At 39.9% G+C, this 19,845-nt stretch overlaps 2 protein-coding genes across 4 annotated transcripts; both read left to right on the top strand.

The window, feature by feature from the left end:
* Positions 1–4,549: 4,549 nt before the first annotated feature.
* LOC117617107 lies at positions 4,550–5,479 on the top strand. The gene has a single exon (XM_034346368.1). The coding sequence runs from the start codon at positions 4,550–4,552 to the stop codon at positions 5,477–5,479; it is 930 nt and encodes a 309-aa protein (XP_034202259.1).
* Positions 5,480–14,737: 9,258 nt separating this feature from the next.
* Positions 14,738–18,726, top strand: LOC117637459 (phosphate transporter PHO1 homolog 3-like). 3 transcript variants are annotated; one of them, XM_034372360.1, is made up of 13 exons: positions 14,738–15,391; positions 15,485–15,830; positions 15,930–15,978; positions 16,079–16,150; positions 16,277–16,406; positions 16,511–16,649; positions 16,744–17,002; positions 17,096–17,200; positions 17,306–17,350; positions 17,464–17,613; positions 17,701–17,988; positions 18,139–18,361; positions 18,479–18,726. In XM_034372360.1, exons 1-13 carry the CDS (start codon positions 14,791–14,793, stop codon positions 18,490–18,492), a joined length of 2,421 nt encoding a protein of 806 aa, XP_034228251.1. In that variant the 5' UTR covers positions 14,738–14,790; the 3' UTR covers positions 18,493–18,726. The 3 variants fall into 3 exon arrangements, with proteins under 3 accessions (XP_034228251.1, XP_034228243.1, XP_034228260.1); XM_034372352.1 differs by having other exon boundaries at positions 18,139–18,726; XM_034372369.1 differs by lacking the exons at positions 18,139–18,361; positions 18,479–18,726 and having other exon boundaries at positions 17,685–17,839.
* Positions 18,727–19,845: the final 1,119 nt, after the last annotated feature.

The following is a 19,845-nucleotide window of genomic DNA, read 5'->3' as shown; positions in this document are numbered from 1 at the left end:
TATCTCTGAATATATAAAAAGGTTTTGATCTTGTGGTGGCAGAGATTTCAGAGACGTCAGAGACGTCCATTCTTTTTGCCTGCCTCTGTCAATTCTCTTATCAACCTAGTTGAATTTGTTTGACTTTTCCAAGTCAGAGAAAAAACAATCACGTGGGTCTGTTTCCTTTTGGGTTTCCACTTTTTACTTTGATCATGCCAAGCCCAATTTAGTTTCTTCGAAGCCCAAGCTTGAGATAGGTTCTAGGCCGGGCTTTTGTTGGATTTTGGACATTTGGTTCTAGTTTATTTTCAGAATCCAGACTTCTCGAGCCCAGCGTTTTTTTTCTTTGTTATTCTGGGCTCTGTAGCGTTGGGCTGGGTGTGCAAGATTTTGGCCCAAACAAGACCAAATGTTTTTTTTGTCCAAATCATTCAATTACACTCTCATTGATTTTTATTCGATTTTCCCTACTTTATTCGAAACTTCATCCCTGGTTATACCAAAAGTATCCTTATTACCACCCACTCTATCTCTAGTAATGGAATTAAGATAATAAGAACCCATTAAATTCCTTGGAAAACTTGCAAAACAACCACATAAGCTATTCCTTATTTATTATTAATTATTAATTAATATGGCTATTCCTTATTTAATATTTATTATGAAGACCTAAATGTTATAAAATCTTAAGCCTAGTATGAGATTATTCTTTTAGGTGAAAGATGACACCATTCTTGTTTTTCATGTGCAGAGACTTGGACTTGGTTTTAATCAAATCATCATTGTCATGCCACCTTGCATGCTAGTAACAGGTGATGTTGTGATATCGTTGACCAAAGGGGGATGAGTCACATGATTCCCTTACTTTTCTATCTTATCTTTTTTGTGGTTTAAAATATTTTATATATATATAGCCTCTCCTATGAGAGAGAGAGAGAGAGAGAGAGAGAGAGAGAGAGAGAAAGAGAGAGAGAGAAACAAAATGAAGAACGTATGTGTTTGTCTTGCAATATTTCATACTTATCATGTTGAGTGGGTTATGTAATATGTTCTAAAAGTTCTTATTTTGTGATAAATGTGAAAATCATGGATTTATTCTATTTACAAATTTCTCTCTATTTTCAAGTCAAGCAAGTCTAATTTGTGAAATATTTCACACAATATATATTATTTGGAGTTTTTGTGAAGTGCATACTATTCATGGAACATGAAAACTTCAGTGACAAGGTATCCGAAATATAAATGTACCAGACGAGGACATAGGGCAGTGAGGCCGATAGGGGTCACGTGTTGCGTACAATTTGGGAAGGATAACTAAGATATGAAGTAATGATGTGATATGATTTGGATTGTGTATCTTTTTATTATATTTTCTAGAGTGTTTAAAATGACATGGCTTGACTAGCATATTACATAATGTACTCACTAAGTGATGGTTTGCTCATCCCTCACCTATTTTGTAATGACCCAAAACAAAAATTCATATTTAATTAGTAATTTATTTTGAGGAAAGACAATTTTGCCCTTGGAATATTTTATTAAGAAAAAGTTGATTTTTTGACCGAAAAGGAATTTGACAATTTCACTTACGTCGTTGTGTACAGCGCGACGAAACGAGTCCGTAGACACGGAGTGGGCTCGAATCGGAGCTTTAACGAAGAAAATACGGTTAAAATACCATGAGGGGCAAAACGGTAATTTGGAAAAAAAGATTTTTATCCCTTCTCTCTCTCTTCTCCCTCAGTTTTCCTCTCTCTCTCTCTCTCCTCTCCCGCTGTTTGCCTGCCCGCCGCTTTCCAGGAATAGCCGTCGCGCCACAGAGCACCACCGGCCACGAGACCGGTCTTGTTCGAACTGCCACCTCCTCTTCCTTCTCCGACCGTTTTCAGCCCGTGAAATTGCCGGCACTGGCCGTAAATCACAGAAAACAGACCGATTTTGACAGAAATTTCAACCCGCTCGTTCTCCCTCAATTCTTCTCCAAATTTGTCGAGTAAGGTATGGATTTCTACCTATTTTCCATGCTCTAGCTGATGGTTGGATAGGTTTGCATCAATTTTAACCGTAGATAGCCCAGTTTTCAAATTGGAATTCGGTCGATTTTCGGCCTCCGTGTTCGGCCACTTCCGGTCAGTTTTTGGGGTAGGTCCAAGAACAAAAGTGGTTCCAAATATGGTGTTATACCTAGGGTAGGAGTTTGGAGCCTTGGTTTTGAGATTTTCCGGCGATGCGTAATCGCTTTGGACACCCAGCACTGCCGGAGCGTGCAGCGGCGGGTAGGCGAGGGTAGTGCAGTGGCACTGTGTCTTGATGCGATCCTTAGGTTGTCACGAGCGCGTAGGAATTCGCGGATCTCAATTTGGATACCGTTTGAGCCTCGAACGGATTTTCCATATTGTGCGATTTTTCGGGTTCAATATTGTTGAGCATTTGGATCGTAATCAATTTCAGATATGTTAGTCTAGATAATTTCAGAATCGTGTAGGATTTGACGGATTCTGAATCGGAGTCCCGGATACTCCGATATCGCGAACCCTAGGGCTAGGGTTTAGAAATTATGCGATTACACGATCGTGGTCAATCCGATCGTCTGATTCAGACCAGACTTGCAGGACATGGTTATTTAAATGTGAGGAACTTATAGGAACTCTCGGATTGGTAATTGGAGGTCGTGGACCCCACGAGGTTCCGTATTGACCAATATGGAAATTTATCACTTAGTGAGTCTCGGGTCTTTTAAGACAGTTCTAACCATCCGAATTGCTTAAGTGGGCATAAGAATGACTTTAAAGTTAGTGCACGCACTTCTAGGAGCCGGGGTCAGGGTTTTAATTAAATACTTATACCGAGCAGTTTTATTAATTAAATATTCATGGTGGTTTAACCAGGCACCCGGGGCCAGGCAAACCCGCAGGAGGGACCTTCAGGAGGTCTAGCTAGCTCGGACCAGGAGTGAGTGGACTTTTCTTTTATAAATGATTTTATGCAAATAAATTTCATTATTTGATCTTGAATAAGTTTTATTGATTGTGGTTTTCCTAGCATGTTTTGTTGAAGTTAAATATCTTTATTTATATGTTGCCTAGTTAAAATGCTAAAAAGATATGGAAAGTAGAGATTGAGATTTATATCAGATAAAAGGGCAGCAGAGTTATAGATTTAATCAAAAAATTCAGTTTTTCATCAGACCTATCAGAAATTTTATATTTTCTTAAGCCACCTTATGTACCCAGTTATAGAAACAGTTTGCCTTCAGTATATGTTGCCTTCGGATATGACGATGTCCACGGACATCCAGTTTGCCTTCAGTTTTGTCAGTGCACTTGACATTTGCCTCATGAGTTTCGGGGACGCCCGGACCGTGAGAGCCAGGAATGCGGATCAGGCTGACTTCGGTCCCCTGAATCCTGCCAGTTTGCGACTCGGGTTGACTTTGTGTCACCGAGACCTGCCAGGGGAATTGACGGATTATCAGGAATTGACGGAATTAAAGGGGTACACCTAGGTGGTAGTTTTAAATTGATTTCAATGCTTTTAAGAGAGTTTTATTGACCTTGAATATGATTGGCATATACGTATATAAATATGTGAATGCATTGATTTTAGTGCGAATATGATGAAAGGAAAAATTCAGTTTTTACATAACTATTTTTTTACAGTGGGGTTAGTATGTTCTTATGCTATTTTCTAGACCTTTGCTTTTGTCCACTCACATTTTTGAATGTTTTGCTCCCCCAGGCTGTAGACGTGCACAGAAATCCACCACCGGGCCATTTTTCCTTCTTCCGCACCCTTCCTTTGATGTAGAAGTTCTGTTTTGTAAAAGGATTAACTCATCTGTAAACTCTTAGTAATTGCTCTGATATGTTGCCCTAGATTGAGAACTGAACTGTTGGCATGTATATTTAAGTACTGGCAGTTGGTTGTATAAATATACATGCTTTTTTTGACAGGTGTAAATTTGGGATTGAACAAATTACAGGGGAGACTCTGCCGAATTTTCGGTAGGAGTCAAGGCTAAATTGAAAATAAGTTGTAATTAGAAGGGCAAATAGGTCATTTGTGCCCGACATTCGCCAAGTGTCGGACACGCACAGGATCCGACTCGAATTCCAAAGCGGAATTTGGATCGGGTCCTGTCAACTTGGTATCAGAGCATTAGGTTTCATTTCCTATAGACTTTGCACTTTGTGCATCCTCGTTTTCCTGAAAATCTGTTTTTTGTGACAGTACAGATGGGCCCTAAGCGTGGTGGTGTCCGTAGAGGGACTAGACAGTCGTCCCGACAAAGGGGACAGGATCCCTAGTTCGGGCAGGAGGAAGTTCCTGTTCCTGCACCGGTACCTGAACCGGTAGAGCAGTCTGTTGTTGGAGGCTCGTCAGGAGCCGTACCTGCTGTGCCTACTATGCAGGGAGATCCCAACTTCCAGCAGACTTTGGAGTTGCTGACTCAGGCTTTAGCCAGGACTGGGCAGCCCAGAGATCCCTCCTTGGGATATGCTGATCAAGCTAAGAGGATTGGGGCCACTGATTTTGATTGTGATGGTAACCTAGCGGTAGCTGAGAAATGGATAGAAAGGATGGAGCGGATCATGGAGGTCATGGCTGTTCCACAGAACAGCAGGGTTACTCTGGCCACCTTCTTCTTGATCAGAAATGCCAGACATTGGTGGACTCGATTAAGAGGAGATATCGGGATCCTTTAGCCATTACGTGGCAAGTATTTAGAGCTGCATTTGACAGTCAGTATTACCCACAAGCCTACCAGAATGTGAAGATGCAAGAGTTTTTACAGCTGGAACAGGGGATAATGACTGTATTAGAGTACGAGAAAAAGTTTCATGATCTGTCAAAGTATTGTCTTCCACTGGTGGAGGATGAAATCAAGAAGTGTCAACTTTTCACGATGGGGTTAAAGGCTTCCATCCGAGATATTGTGATCAGTCAGCGGTTGACTAATTTTGGTGATGTGGTGATGTCTGCCTCGTTGATTGAAAGTAGCCAGATGATGGTCAGGCCACGGGGTGAACTCCGTAAGCAGCAGTTTGACATAGGTGGTCCTAGTCAGGGATCATCTAAGAGAGGCAGTTACAGTTCTGGATCATCTAGTGGTCGCAGCTATGGAGGTTACCGACCTGGATTTAGTTCCAGCGGAGGTTCCAACCAAAGTAGCAGTTCTGGAAACTGCTTTGGGGGTAGTACAGTTAGAGGTACTGGAAGACAGTTGCTGTCAGCATCTGGCAGGAGGAGTCGCCCCCAATGTGCCAGGTGTGGTAGGTACCATTCTGGGCCTTGCCAGCAGGGCACTACTGGATGCTATTACTATGGACAGTCTGGACATTTTCGAAAAGATTGCCTGTTGTTCCTTCAGAATAGAGAGACCACAATTGCATCGACTCCAGGGACAGGTATGCAGGGTAGATCACAGGAGACACCACAGTTTGTGGAGGCTTCGTCCAGTGGTGGAGCCCAGACCAGTGTAGGCAGCAGTCAGTAAAGGGGACGTGGTGGACGTTCCAGAGCCACTGGCAGAGTGTATAACATGTCCCAGCAGGAAGCACATGCATCACCTGATGTAATTACAGGTATTTTACTGGTCTTTGGCATTCATGCTAGAGTTTTAATTGACCCTGGGGCTACGCACTCTTTTGTCACACCTAGTTTTGCCCACAACGCCATTGTAAGACTTTCAGCTCTGCAGAACGAACTGGCGATCTCAGTACCTACAGGAGAGATTTTTAGGGTAGGTACCGTGTATCACGATAGTATAGTGATAGTGGGAAATGTGTGTTTGGAGGCAGATTTAATCCCCTTCGGCATGGTTGACTTGGATGTCATCTTAGGGATGGATTGGTTGGCCAGACATCGTGCCTCAGTAGATTACTTCAGGAAAGAAGTTGTATTCCGTAGTCCCGGACGACCTGAAGTAACTTTTTATGGCGAACGTAGAGTGCTTCCATCTTGCCTCATTTCAGCTATGACGGCAAAACGGTTGCTCAGGAAAGGGTGCTCAGGATACATAGCACATGTAATTGATACCATAGATAATGGGCTGAGATTGGAAAATATTCCAGTCGTACCGGAATTTCCAGATGTATTCCCCGAGGATCTTCTTGGATTACCTCCTCATCGGGAGATCGAGTTCATTATTGAGCATGCTCTAGGAATGAATCCTATTTCTCAGGCACCGTACAGAATGGCACCAGCAGAGTTGAGGGAGTTAAAGACTCAGTTACAGGAGCTGGTAGATAAGGGTTTCATTCGACCTAGTTTTCCTCCTTGGGGTGCTCCAATGTTATTTGTTAAGAAGAATGATGGCACCATGAGGTTATGCATTGACTACAGACAACTGAACAAGATCACAGTGCGGAATAGATATCCATTGCCTCTCATTGATGATTTGTTTGATCAGCTGAAGAGTGCCAAGGTATTTTCTAAAATTGACCTGAGGTCTGGATATCATCAGTTACGGGTTAGAGAAGAGGATGTGCTTAAAACAACGTTTCGAACGAGGTATGGGCACTATGAGTTCCTGGTGATGCCATTTGGGTTAACGAATGCGCCAGATGCATTTATGGACCTCATGAACAGAGTGTTTCGGCGTTACTTAGATCGCTTCGTGATTGTGTTCATAGATGACATTCTGCTGTATTCTAAGAGTCAGAAGGCACATATGAAGCATTTAGACGTTGTGTTGAAGACTCTGAGAAGAAGGCAACTTTATGCCAAATTCAGCAAGTGTCAACTTTGGTTAGACAGAGTGAGCTTCTTGGGGCACGTGATCTCTGCAGAGGGCATTTATGTTGATCCTCAAAAGATTGAAGCAGTAGTAAATTGGCTACGACCAACCAGTGTTACTGAGATACAAAGTTTTCTGGGGTTAGCTGGGTATTACGGTCGCTCCGTGGAAGGGTTCTCCGCCATAGCGGCACCTCTCACCTATTTGACAAGGAAAGGAGTTAAATTTGCATGGTCAGATAAGTGTGAGGAGAGTTTCATCGAACTCAAGACCAGGCTGACCACGGCTCCGGTTTTAGCACTTCAGGATGATAGTGGGGACTTCGTGATCTACAGTGATGCGTCTCAACAAGGACTTGGGTGTGTGCTGATGCAGCATGGTAGGGTGATCGCTTATGCTTCTAGACAACTGAAGAAGCATGAGCTGAACTATCCTGTTCATGATTTGGAACTTGCTATAGTAGTTTTTGCCTTAAAGATTTGGCGGCATTATCTTTATGGGGAAACATGCCAGATTTTTACATATAACAAAAGTTTAAAGTATTTATTCACCCAGAAGGAATTAAATTTGAGGCAAAGAAGATGGTTAGAGTTGATAAAAGATTATGACTGTACCATCGAGCATCACCCAGGAAGAGCTAATGTTGTTGCAGATGCACTCAGTAGGAAATCTTCAGGATCTGTGAAATATTGACCATTGATAGTAGAACTGAGGAAGCTCGGAGTTGGGCTAGATACGGATAATGAGGGAGCACTATTAGCCACTCTCCATGTAAGACCAGTGCTAGTAGAACGAATACTCGCAGCTCAATCCCAGGATCCTTTGATTTGCACGCTGCGAGTGGAGGTTGCAAATGACGACAGAACTGATTGTTCTGTAAGAAATGATGGAGCGTTAATGGTAGGTAACAGGTTATATGTCCCTAATGATGAAGTTCAAAAAGGGAGATTCTTGAGGAGGCCCATGAGTCAGTGTTTGCAATGCACCCTGGAAGCACAAAAATGTATCATACTCTGAGAGAGCACTACTGGTGACCTCTTATGAAGAAAGAAATAGCAGAGTATGTCAGAAGGTGCTTAATTTGTCAGCAAGTGGAAGCTGAGCGACAGAAACCATCAGGGCTATTGCAACCACTTCCGATTCCTGAATGGAAGTGGGAACGGCTTACGATGGATTTTGTGTTCAAACTTCCCCGAACACAGAGTAAGCAGGATGGAGTGTAGGAAATCATGGATCGACTCACCAAGTTTGCTCATTTACTGCAGGTGAGAGCCAATTATAGTTTGAACAAACTGGCTAAGATTTTCATAGATGAGATCGTGAGACTTCATGGAGTACCAGTATCCATTGTTTCAGATCGAGACCCACGGTTTACATCCCGTTTTTGGACCAAGTTAAATGAAGCTTTTGGAACCCAGTTGCGATTTAGTACTGCCTTTCACCCCCAGACAGATGGTCAGTCTGAGAGAACGATTCAGACTTTAGAAGGTATGCTGAGGGCTTGTACACTGCAGTTTCGAGGTGAGTGGGATGAGAGTTTACCACTTATGGAGGTAGCCTACAATGACAGTTGTCAGACGAACCGATCTTGCTTGGGAACACAAATCCCAAGTTTGTCTATGAAGAGCAGATGTAATTATATTAGTGTCTATAATTGATTTGTCTCCATTTGATGCCTTGTATGGGAAATAGTATAGAACACCCTTATATGAGGATGAAGTGGGTGAGCATAGGTTAGTGGTGTCTGAAAGATTAGTAGAGAACACAGAAACATATTGGATTAATCAGTGAAAGACGCAAAGTGGCCCAGGGTCGACAAAAGAGTTATGCAGATAATAGAAGAAAGATCTTCAGGTTGAGAGTAGTAACTGGGTATTTTAAAAAATTATTATCACCTTAGAAAGGTGTAGTGAGATTTGGGAGGCGAGGAAAACTAAGTCCTCGCTATATCGGACCCAATGAGATTATAGAACGTGTGGGCCCAGTAGCTTACAGGCTTACTTTACCTGCAGATCTATCACGATTGCTTGATGTTTTCCATATCTCCATACTCCAAAGGTATATTTCCGATCCTTCCCATGTATTAGAAGAACAACCAATAGAATTGGAGGCCGATTTCACTTTTGGGGAGCAACCAGTTCAGATTTTGGATTGGAGGAGGTGTTGGCTTTCAAAGAAAAAGGCTACATGGTAACCCGGGTAGTAGATGCGGGAGCAGTCTCTTCCCCTCTTCGATGTGACAGATGCGTAAATTTCGAGGACGAAATTTTTATAAGGGGGTAGGTTGTAATGACCCAAACCCAAAATTCATATTTAATTAGTAATTTATTATGAGGAAAGACAATTTTGCCCTTGGAATAATTTATTAACGAAAAGTTGACTTTTTGACCGAAAAGGAATTTGACAATTCTACATACACCATTGCGTAGAGCACGATGAAATGAGTCCATAGACACGAAGTGGGCTCGAATCGGAGCTTTAACGAAGAAAATACGGTTAAAATATCACGAGGGGTAAAATGGTAATTTAAAAATTCAGATTTTAAACCCTCAGTTTTCCTATCTCTCTCTCTCTCTCTCTCTCTCTCTCTCTCTCTCTCTCTCTCTCTCTCTCTCTCCTTCCCTCCCGTCGCGACCTCTTATCCCCCGATCGACATTTTGTGGCGCCGTCGCCACCACCGGCCACGAGACCGGTCTTGTTCGAACGGCCACCACCTCTTCTTCCCTTTTTGATCGCTCTCCGCCTGTGGAACCACCGGTGCTGGCCGGAAACTGTAGAAAATCGAGCAGTTTTGACAGAAACTTCAACCCGCTCGTTCTCCCTCAATTCTTCTCCAAATTTGTCGAGTAAGGTATGGATTTCTATCTATTTTCCATGCTCTAGCGGATGGTTGGGTAGGTTTGCATCGATTTTGATCGTAACTAGCTCAGTTTTCAAATTGGAATTTGGTCGGTTTTCGACCTCCGAGTTTGGCCACTTTCAGTCAGTTTTTAGGGTAGGTCCAAGAACAAAAGTGGTTCCAAATATGGTGTTATACCTAGGGCAGGAGTTTGGAGCCGTGGTTTTGAGATTTTCCGGCGATGCGTAATCACTTTGGACACCCAGCCCTACCAGCGCGTGCGGCGGCGCGTGGGTGAGGGTAGTGCAGTGGCACTGTGTCTTGATGCGATCCTTAGGTTGTCCCGAGCGCGTAGGAATTCGTGGATCTCAATTTGGATACCGTTTGAGCCTCGAACGGATTTTCCATATTGTGCGATTTCCGGGTTCAATACTGTTGAGCCGTTGGATCGTAATCAATTTCAGATATGTTACTCTAGATAATTTCAGAAGCGTGTAGGATTTGACGGATTGTGAATCGGAGTCTCGGATACTCCGATATCGCGAACCCTAGGGCTAGGGTTTAGAAATTATGCGATTACACGATCGTGGTCAATCCGATCGTCCGATTCAGACTAGATTTGCAGGACTTGGTTATTTAAATGTGAGGAACTTATAGGAATTCTCGGATTGGTAATTGGAGGTCGTGGACCCCACGAGGTTCTGTATTGACCAATATGGAAATTTATCACTTAGTGAGTCTTGGGTCTTTTAAGACAGTTCTAACCATCCGAATTGCTTAAGTGAGCATAAGAATGATTTTAAAGCTAGTGCACGCACTTCTAGGAGCCGGGGGTCAGGGTTTTAATTAAATACTTATACCGAACAGTTTTATTAATTAATTATTCATGGTGGTTTAATCAGGCACCCGGGGCTAGGCAGACCTTCAGGAGGTCTAGCTAGCTCGGACCAGGAGTGAGTGGACTTTTCTTTTATAAATGATTTTATGCAAATAAATTTCATTATTTGATCTTGAATAAGTTTTATTGATTGTGGTTTTCCTAGCATGTTTTGTTGAATTAAATATCTTTATTTATATGTTGCCTAGTTAAAATGCTAAAAAGATATGGAAAGTAGAGACTGAGATTTATATCAGATAAAATGACAGCAGGGTTCTAGATTTAATCACAAATTCAGTTTTTCATCAGACCTTTCAGAAATCCTATATTTTCTTAAGCCACCTTGGGTACCCAGTTACAGAAACAGGTTGCCTTCAGTATATGTTGCCTTCGGATATGACGATGTCCACGAACATCCAGTTTGCCTTCAGTTTTGTCAGTGCACTTGACATTTGCCTCATGAGTTTCGGGGACGCCCGGACCGTAAGAGCCAGGAATGCGGATCAGGCTGACTTCGGTCCCCTAAATCCTGCCAGTTTGCGGCTCGGGTTGACTTTGTATCACCGAGACCTGCCAGGGGAATTGACGGATTATCAGGAATTGACGGAATTAAAGGGGTACACCTGGGTGGGAGATTTAAATTGATTTCAATGTTTTTTAAGAAAGTTTTAGTGACCTTGAATATGATTGCATATACATATATGAATATGTGAATGCATTGATTTTAGTATGATTCAAATGAAGCTTAAATATTCAGTTGTACATAACTGTTTTTACAGTGGGGGTTAGTATATTCTTATGCTATTTTCTAGACCTTTGTTTTTGTTCACTCACATTTTTGAATGTTTTGCGCCCCCAGGCTGTAAACGTGCACAGAAATCCACCACTGGGCCGTTTTCCCATCTTCCACACCTTTCCTTTGCTGTAGAAGTTTTGTTTTGTAAAAGGATTAACTCCTCTGTAAATTTTAGTAATCGCTCTGATATTTTGCCCTAGATTGAGAACTGACCTGTTGGAATGTATATTTTAGTATACTGGCAGTTGGTTGTGTAAATATACATGCTTGTTTTGACAGGTGTAATTTTGGGATTGAACAAATTACAGGGGAGACTCTGCCGAATTTTCGGTAGAAGTCAAGGCTAAATTGAAATTAAGTTTGTAACTAAAAGGGCAAATAGGTCTTTTGTTCCCGACATTCGCCAAGTGTCGGACACGCACAGGGTCCGGCTCGAATCCCAAAGCGGAATTTGGATCGGGTCCTGTCATAATTTTATTTTTCAGATCAATTAGTGGGCAAAACAAAGACGAAATCAGAGAAGTTGAACCTCAAAATCAGCCCATATAATGAAATTCCCGATTTGATTTCGCTTAGGCACGTTAACAATTGACAAACAAGAGCCACATAATTTCCATTCCATTCCAATTTGTGAAACCCAATTGCATGATTGGTAATTGACAAATGACCTCTATCATTCGATTCTTCTCCATTTAAACTCCAAATTGCAGATTTAATCACTTCAAAAACTCATAAAACTAATTAAAACTAACAATTTAACTCAAAACCATAACAATGTGATAAGTAAATAGGTATAATATTAAATAAGTAAAATATCGATATATCAGTGAGCTGAGTTCCTGATTATGTAGTTACTATCTTGCAGTGCTTTATTTTTCTTACAGTATGCAAGAACCTCCTCTGGTTATGTTCTCCGTGTAATATTCTTGTATTTCATCCTGGTTTCTTAATGGAATTGTACTTTTCAACCAAAAAAGAAGCAGCAAATAAACAAACGCTCGTGGCATCATTTTTTTTTTTTTTTTGGTTGTTGAGAGAAATGGCATCACTTATTTGACCCAATTATAAGAGGCAACAGGCACAGAAGCAGCCCACCTTTGAAGATTCTTCAACATTAATGGCTCCCATCCATGCATGGGACCATTGTCCAGAAACTACGCACCAAAATTAAAATAATGTAGGGCATGTTTGATAAATAATTAATGTGTGACAGGTGGTGGTGGTGTTCTTGTTACATTCACATTTAAAACATCAAGGATTTTATTTTTGTGTGGCTCATAGAGCATTTTCATCTATTTGTCATGATAAAAGGTAAAGGCAAGGACAAGATAAGGGGTGTTATTATTCACATGAATGTTGGCAGTCCTTGTAAAAGGCTTGTGTTTCCACTTATTGTCATGACAACTGGCAAATACTATTTACTTTATTATTATTATTTTTTATTTTACAGAAAAATTTAAGTTTTAAAATTGAGATATTTAGTCATATATACCTATTCTTAACACTAATAATATAGATAAATTATACACCATTTAATTTTTATAAACAAACTCAAAAAATGACAGCTGACCTTATTGAATTTAATTTTGATTATTAAATTACTTTGATGCCCTATTGAGTGTTTTGGGATTTTTTATGATGTTTTGGGGTTGGGTTTGTTTTAAGAAATCAATGGCAGTTTTCTAATTTAAAAGAAATTAAAAGCCGTTGTTATGTTGTAAATGGGCTTTGGGTGTGTTTCTAAAATCCATTTCATATAGTGGTTTTTTTTTAAATTTAAATAATTTAGGCTCCTATATTGGGTATGATAGTGAATCTCTCTTTAAATTTTTGGTAGGTATTTATAGAAAAAAAATATATCAGAATTGTTTTTGGTTTTTTTTTTTTTTTAAATTTGATTTGTTTTTTTATATTTTACACAAAAATTGGTAGCTGTTGGATTGGAGGAAATTTTTTGATTGGAGACACTAGGACGTGACATGTGGGTTGTAATCTTTGGCGGAAAGCAGGGTTGATGCCAATGCACACGAGTTTCAAAATTTTTTTTACCATTGGAGCTTGCACTCCATGCACCTATGATAAATAAATAAAAATTTAATCCCGTGCGCTGACGCCGGCCTGGCGTCAACGCTAACATCATCACCCTCAAGCACGAGTTCGGGCTCGTTTTGTCTTCGGACTTGCTCGGTTTGTTGGGACCCACCTCCTGCCAGAGCTGCTTTGGCCTGCTAGAAGCGTGCTTGGGGCCTCAGGCCCCCTCCTGCCCGGGCCAAACCCTTGTGCTGGAAATGCTCTAAGACTGAGCTATGAATTTGTGTTAGTAATGTAATTTATTTAATTGTTTCTAATAATGCTATACTTATCAGTTAAGTACGGTTTAATATAATTGATTTAGTAAATTTCACGAAACAATACTAATCAGAACGGATTACCCTTTGACGAACTTGGGCTATAGTCCAGGTGATTTTGTCTTTTTAAGCCTAAACTAACATACCCAACCCACCCAATGGACAGCCATGCACTGCATTCTCATAATCCCACCTTCACCCTGTTTTCTTTTTTTGGTACAAAAAGGAAGGGGGCCAAAGGCAAAACACAAACTCCTGCCTCTTTTATTTTTTGGTCGAAGTCGAAAACAACTCCTCTTATTTTTATATATATAGAAAATAACCCTCTTTCAATTTACACATCCAAATAAAATAAAAAAGAGATGTGTACTAGATGTGTTTTGAGGGGTAATACTCATTAAGTCATCTTGATTATGTGTTTATTTTATTTTATTATAAATTAAATTCACTCATAGTGTCGAGTTTTTAACCCACCTTAATTTAAAACCCTAAATCGATCCTGATTAAGTGAACATAACTTGATAAACAAATATGAAAAATTAATATAAAAGTGAAAGCAGAATATCATTTTTATATGTAAGTGAAAGCAGATGAGTTGAACATTTAAGATGTGATCGAGTTTAATAAACTAAACACGTGAACATGATGAAAACCTACATTCATTTTTCAACCATGCATTATATATCATGGTAGCTCGCTCAAGTGGCATTTTCGAGTGACTCTGCATGAATTATCTCAACAGAAAAAAGAAAAAGAAGAGGTCTGGGGTTGAATAATATGACCTGTAAAACTTTCCATGGCTAAGCTTATTCAACAGAAAGGAAGAAAAAGTCAAAGCTCCTCTCCGTACACAAATATTCCATGGGCCCCCCATGGACAGGGTCTTCGTCAACTGCGACTGCTTCAGCGACCATAGCAACTTTATGGCTCGCTCATATAACAACTGTTTTTTCCTTCAAATTTATGAAGCAACAAACAGTGGACCTCACTCTACTCAGCAATTTGCAATGGACCTAGTAGCTTATCGCGTTCCATGACTCACTCATATTTTGAAACTTCTTGGCTGTTGGGTTGCTGGCTGTGCGGGCTTATCGCGTTATATATATATGTTACCTCATTGGCTTATTGTCCTAGACATTTGTCACACACTCTTTGCTGAAAACTAAGTGACTTAATTTCTAGAGCTAACAAATCACAGAGATTAAAAGAATGAAGTTTGGGAAGGAGTTTGTAACACAAATGGTGCCAGAATGGCAACAAGCATACATGGATTATGATTATCTAAAATCCCTCCTCAAAGAAATTCAACGCTTCAATCAAAGACACAAGACTCCACCAGTAGCTACCACAGCCCGCAGTCGAAGGCTTACATTGTACAGAGTCTTCAGTGGTCTCATGTCGCAAAGCCCGCACAGCCAGCAACCCAACAGCACATCCTCCACATCCCCTCTAGACATTGAAAGCCAAGCCATTCTTGTGAACTCTGTAAGACGTGATGGCTCCAAGAGCTACCAGACCACGTTTCTAATGGCTGCAGAGGAAGGGGGTCTGCAGGAGTTGGATTATTTTAGAAAGGTTGATGATGAGTTCAATAAAGTGGATAAGTTTTATAGGTCTAAGGTGGATGAGGTGATGAAGGAAGCTGCTGTGCTCAACAAGCAAATGGATGCTTTCATCGCGTTTCGCATCAAAGTGGAGAATCCGCAGAGGCCGTTCGATTGGTCAGGGGAGATGACTCGTCTTGCTTCCGATGTTGCTGCTTCAACAGCTGCATTGGCAGCTTCCACTCCCCGCGGAGTCAGAGCAAGCAGTTAAGTAATGTTGTGCTTATTGTGATGATATGTGTATTTTCTGCGCTGATATTCTGCTTATGTCTAAAACTACGTCGTTTTTTCGTGTGCAGGGCGCGCAGCCATGGCTACGGATGTGATCGAAGAGAGTGGATCAAATAGCCAGGAGGAACATTCTGGTGATGAAGAAAAAGATGGAAAAAAGACTGAGAATGCTAAGACTCAAGAAAAGAAGGCAGAGAGCTTAAGAGGCGCTAGACCTTCGCCACTGGACATACTAAATCATGTGACAATGAATCACACAGTTGAGACTCCAGTTTCGACCATTAAAGGCTTCCTCAATGTGCCTCCACAGACAGAGCTCAAGTTCAGCAGAGAAAATCTGAAGAAAGTTGAAGAGCAGCTTAAGGGCGCTTTTATTGAATTTTACCGGAAACTTCGGCTTCTAAAGAGCTATAGGTAAGTTGAAGAGCAGTTTGGTTGTTTTTTTTTTCTCTCATTTTTCTTTCTTTTATCTGTGTGGCAAATTAATTATTTTTTTTTCCATGAATGAAACAGCTTCTTGAATACGTTGGCTTTTTCAAAAATCATGAAAAAATATGATAAGGTATTTCTCAACACCAGAAATTCCTGAAAAAATGTTTGCTATTACATGTTATTAGTAAAATCTTTGTCAGTACTTCATTTGGTCTGTATTACTTTTGCAGATTACTTCAAGAGATACATCAAAATCTTACATGAATATGGTGGATAACTCCTACCTTGGTAGCTCTGACGAGGTGAGAATTCTTCATGCATCATGCTAAAGAGAAGAAAGATTAAACAATTTAAACCTCAAATCTTTTTAAAACGATGTTGAAATATAATGAATTTCTGTTCTGATATGGCGCTTGCCACCACTGCAGATCACCAAGCTTATGGAGAGGGTTGAAACTACATTCATAAAGTATTTCTCAAACTCAAATCGCAGAAAAGGAATGGTCGTCTTAAGGCCAAAATCAAAGATAGAAAGACATAGGATAACATTTTCCATGGGTAAGGCCTCTAGCTAAATCAGTATAGTTAAATTTCTTTCTCTGAACAAGGACAGTTTTGGTATCAATTTCCTCCCTCTGAATCTGTTTATTTGAAATCTTTAGGTTGCTTTGCCGGATGCACAGCTGCTCTCACATTAGCCCTTATTTTGATGGTACGTGCTCGCAGTATTAACAATGCCAACAATCCTGAATTTGACAAGGGAGAACTCCAGTACATGGACACCATGTTTCCCCTATACAGGTACTTATTAGGCCTTTGCTTTACTATTCTTCTTCCCAAGTTTCCAACCAAAAAATAATACTCAATTCGCTCTACATGTTAAACTTTCTTGCAGCTTGTTTGGATTCATTTTTCTGCACATGCTTATGTATGCCGGCAACATATACTTTTGGAGGCGGTTCAGAGTCAATTACTCTTTCATATTTGGTTTCAAGCAAGGAACTGAGTTGGGCTACAGAGAGGTTCTTCTTCTCAGTTTTGGTCTGGCAGTGCTAGCACTTGCTTCTGTGCTCTCAAATCTTGACATGGAGATGGACCCCAAAACCAAAGATTACAAAGCACTTACCGAACTTCTCCCTCTCTTCTTGGTTTTGGTAAGATCATAAATTCAACCATTTCATTTTTACATCTCCATTGGCTCATCACACTTCTAGGATCATATACTGAACTAAATTCTTTTTATGCAGCTTGTAGTTTTGATATTATTATGCCCCTTCAACCTCATATATCGCTCAAGTCGCTACTTCTTCCTCGTTTGTCTGTTTCACTGTATCTGTGCTCCTCTGTATAAGGTAATCAAAGTCAATCTAAGATACTTTTTTTCTTCTTCTTCAAAGTGAAACTGAATGAACTTAGTTCGATGGTCTAATAATCTGAAAATTTTGCTTCTTTTTCAGGTCACACTCCCGGATTTCTTCTTGGCAGATCAGTTAACTAGCCAGGTCAGTAAAATGATCCTCCTAAGTCCTAAATCACACATTGCAGTCATATTATGTTCCTGTTTTTCTTCTCTCTGTTTGAAATAACTGAGTGTCAATAAATTGTTTTCTTGTAGGTGCAAGCCATTAGAAGTCTGCAATTCTACGTTTGCTATTATGGTTGGGGAGACTACAAACTCAGACAAAACACTTGCAAATCACACGATGTCTTCAACACTTTCACTTTCATCGTTGCTTGTATTCCGTATTGGTCTCGTCTCCTTCAGGTACACAGCTCATCCCTTCTTTTCTTGCAAATGTCCTCCTAACCCAGCCAGACACTTAGAATTGTTTGCAGTTCCATTTTCTTGCAGTGCCTCCGCCGTTTGGTTGAAGAGAAAGATCCCATGCAAGGTTACAATGGGCTGAAATATTTCTTCACAATAGTAGCCGTTAGCATGAGGACAGCATACAATCTAGAGAGTCTTAAAAATGAAGTGAACTGGAAAATTCTTGCTGGGGTTTTCTCAATTGTTGCAGCAATCTATGGAACATATTGGGATCTTGTTGTGGATTGGGGACTTCTGCAACGCAATTCCAAGAACCGCTGGTTAAGAGACAAACTCTTGATCCCTTACAAAAGTGTATATTTCGGTGCCATGGTGAGTACTAGCTATATCGAGTAACGTTCTCTTGCCAAACTTATATATGCTTATATTGCAATGTGAAACACGCGTTCAGGCAAGAACCAACTTGATCAATTGCAGGTTGTGCTTAGTATTTTCTGACTATTTTTGGACAAAACAATGCAGGTGTTGAATGTGTTGCTGAGATTTGCCTGGTTGCAAACTGTTTTGGGTTTTGATGTTTCTTTCATGCATGGACAAACAATGGTTGCGGTTGTGGCCAGCTTGGAAATAATCCGTCGTGGGATATGGAGTTTTTTCAGGTTGGAGAATGAGCATCTGAACAATGTTGGCAAGTACAGGGCGTTCAAGTCAGTGCCATTGCCCTTCAACTATGATGAAGACCAAGGCAAACATGAGTAGCCAAAGAAACTACAATTTACAAAGAATGGAAATCAGAATCAGTGTTGGCCTTTTGTGAAGCAACAAGCTGCAACCTTTGATTTTTGGAATGATGAAGACCAAGGCAAACATGAGTAGCCAAAGAAACTACAATTTACAAAGAATGGAAATCAGAATCAGTGTTGGCCTTTTGTGAAGCAACAAGCTGCAACCTTTGATTTTTGGAATGGTCTAAATGTTGCGAAATGCGAGTAAATGCACTATTTGTAAATATAGAGGCTCAGAATCTTGCATGGAGTCACTTCATAGCCTCATGTTCCTAATGTTTTGCTTCTAGTAGATTCTGGTCAATGCACACAACGAAAGAATTTTCAATTCTCAGACCAATTGTTTTTTTTTGTCCAAATCATTCAATTACACTCTCATTGATTTTTATTCTTTAATTTCTTTAAAACTCCCACACACACCCAAAAAAAAAAAAAAAAGGCAAGGGTCAATAAACACCCATTTCGGTTGCCAGATTATGAAATTGTAGAGACCAGATCAGCTCCTGCCTATCAGAACTAGAAAGAAAAAAAAAAATTATTCAAAAGAAATTTCTACGTGTATATGATGTGGTCAGAGTCATTGCATGGCCTTAAAAGAGAATGAAGCCAATTATTTAGGGAGATTCACTATTATACCCAATATGGGGGCCCAAATTATAAAAATACCATATATAAAATGGACTTTAGAAACACACCCAAAGCTCATTTACAACATAACAAAAAAGCTTTTAACTTCTTATAAATTACAAAACTGCCATCAATTTCTAAAAACAAGCCCAACCCCAAAATCTCATAAAAATACCCAAAGCACTCAATAGGGCATCAAAGTAATTTAATAATCAATATTAAATTCAATAAGGCTAGCTATCATTTTTTGGGTTTTTTTTGGGTTTGTTTATAGGAATTCAATTGTGTAGGGTTTATTTATAATATTAGTGTTAGAAATAGGTATATCACTAAATATCTCTTACTTTTTCTTATTTAAGAAATTTGGAAAACTCTGAAAAATAATATATTTGGTGATGTGAAGTGGTAGAAAAACTTGTTGGATGCATCATGGTTTGAGTAAAATATTCACACTAGGACTGTTATATAACGCACGTTGATTTGTAGAAGGCAAGTAAAAAACATAAAAGATTAGCCGCCAACAAACGCTCAGTGGCATAAATTATTTGACCCAATTATAAGAGGAAAAAGCGCACCTTTGAAGATTCTTCAACAATGTCTCCCACTGTCCAGAAACCGCGCACCTAAACTATTATATGACTAATACCTAATTTTTTTTTATTTAAATTGTTTAAACTTATCACGTAAGTATGTTCTAATTAAGCGTTGTCACGAAACATTATTAATTAGGTGAACAAAATTTGGTAAACAAATATGAAAAATATATATAATGGTATATTGTTTCTAATTGTGAAAGCAGAATATCATTTTTTTTTAA

Source organism: Prunus dulcis, chromosome 1 (assembly GCF_902201215.1).
Source record: "Prunus dulcis chromosome 1, ALMONDv2, whole genome shotgun sequence".
NCBI lineage: Eukaryota > Viridiplantae > Streptophyta > Magnoliopsida > Rosales > Rosaceae > Prunus > Prunus dulcis.
Note: the sequence above shows the minus strand (reverse complement) of the source record. Positions and strands in the feature narration are given on the sequence as shown.

Excerpts from the sequence above, each read along its gene's own strand:
- LOC117617107 (XM_034346368.1), top strand. The coding sequence starts at position 4,550 with ATGGATAGAAAGGATGGAGCGGATCATGGAGGTCATGGCTGTTCCACA.
- LOC117637459 (XM_034372360.1), top strand. The coding sequence starts at position 14,791 with ATGAAGTTTGGGAAGGAGTTTGTAACACAAATGGTGCCAGAATGGCAA. Across the intron at positions 17,003-17,095 it reads TCCCTCTCTTCTTGGTTTTG|CTTGTAGTTTTGATATTATT; the intron begins GTAAGATCATAA and ends CTTTTTATGCAG. Across the intron at positions 17,989-18,138 it reads GTGTATATTTCGGTGCCATG|GTGTTGAATGTGTTGCTGAG; the intron begins GTGAGTACTAGC and ends AAAACAATGCAG.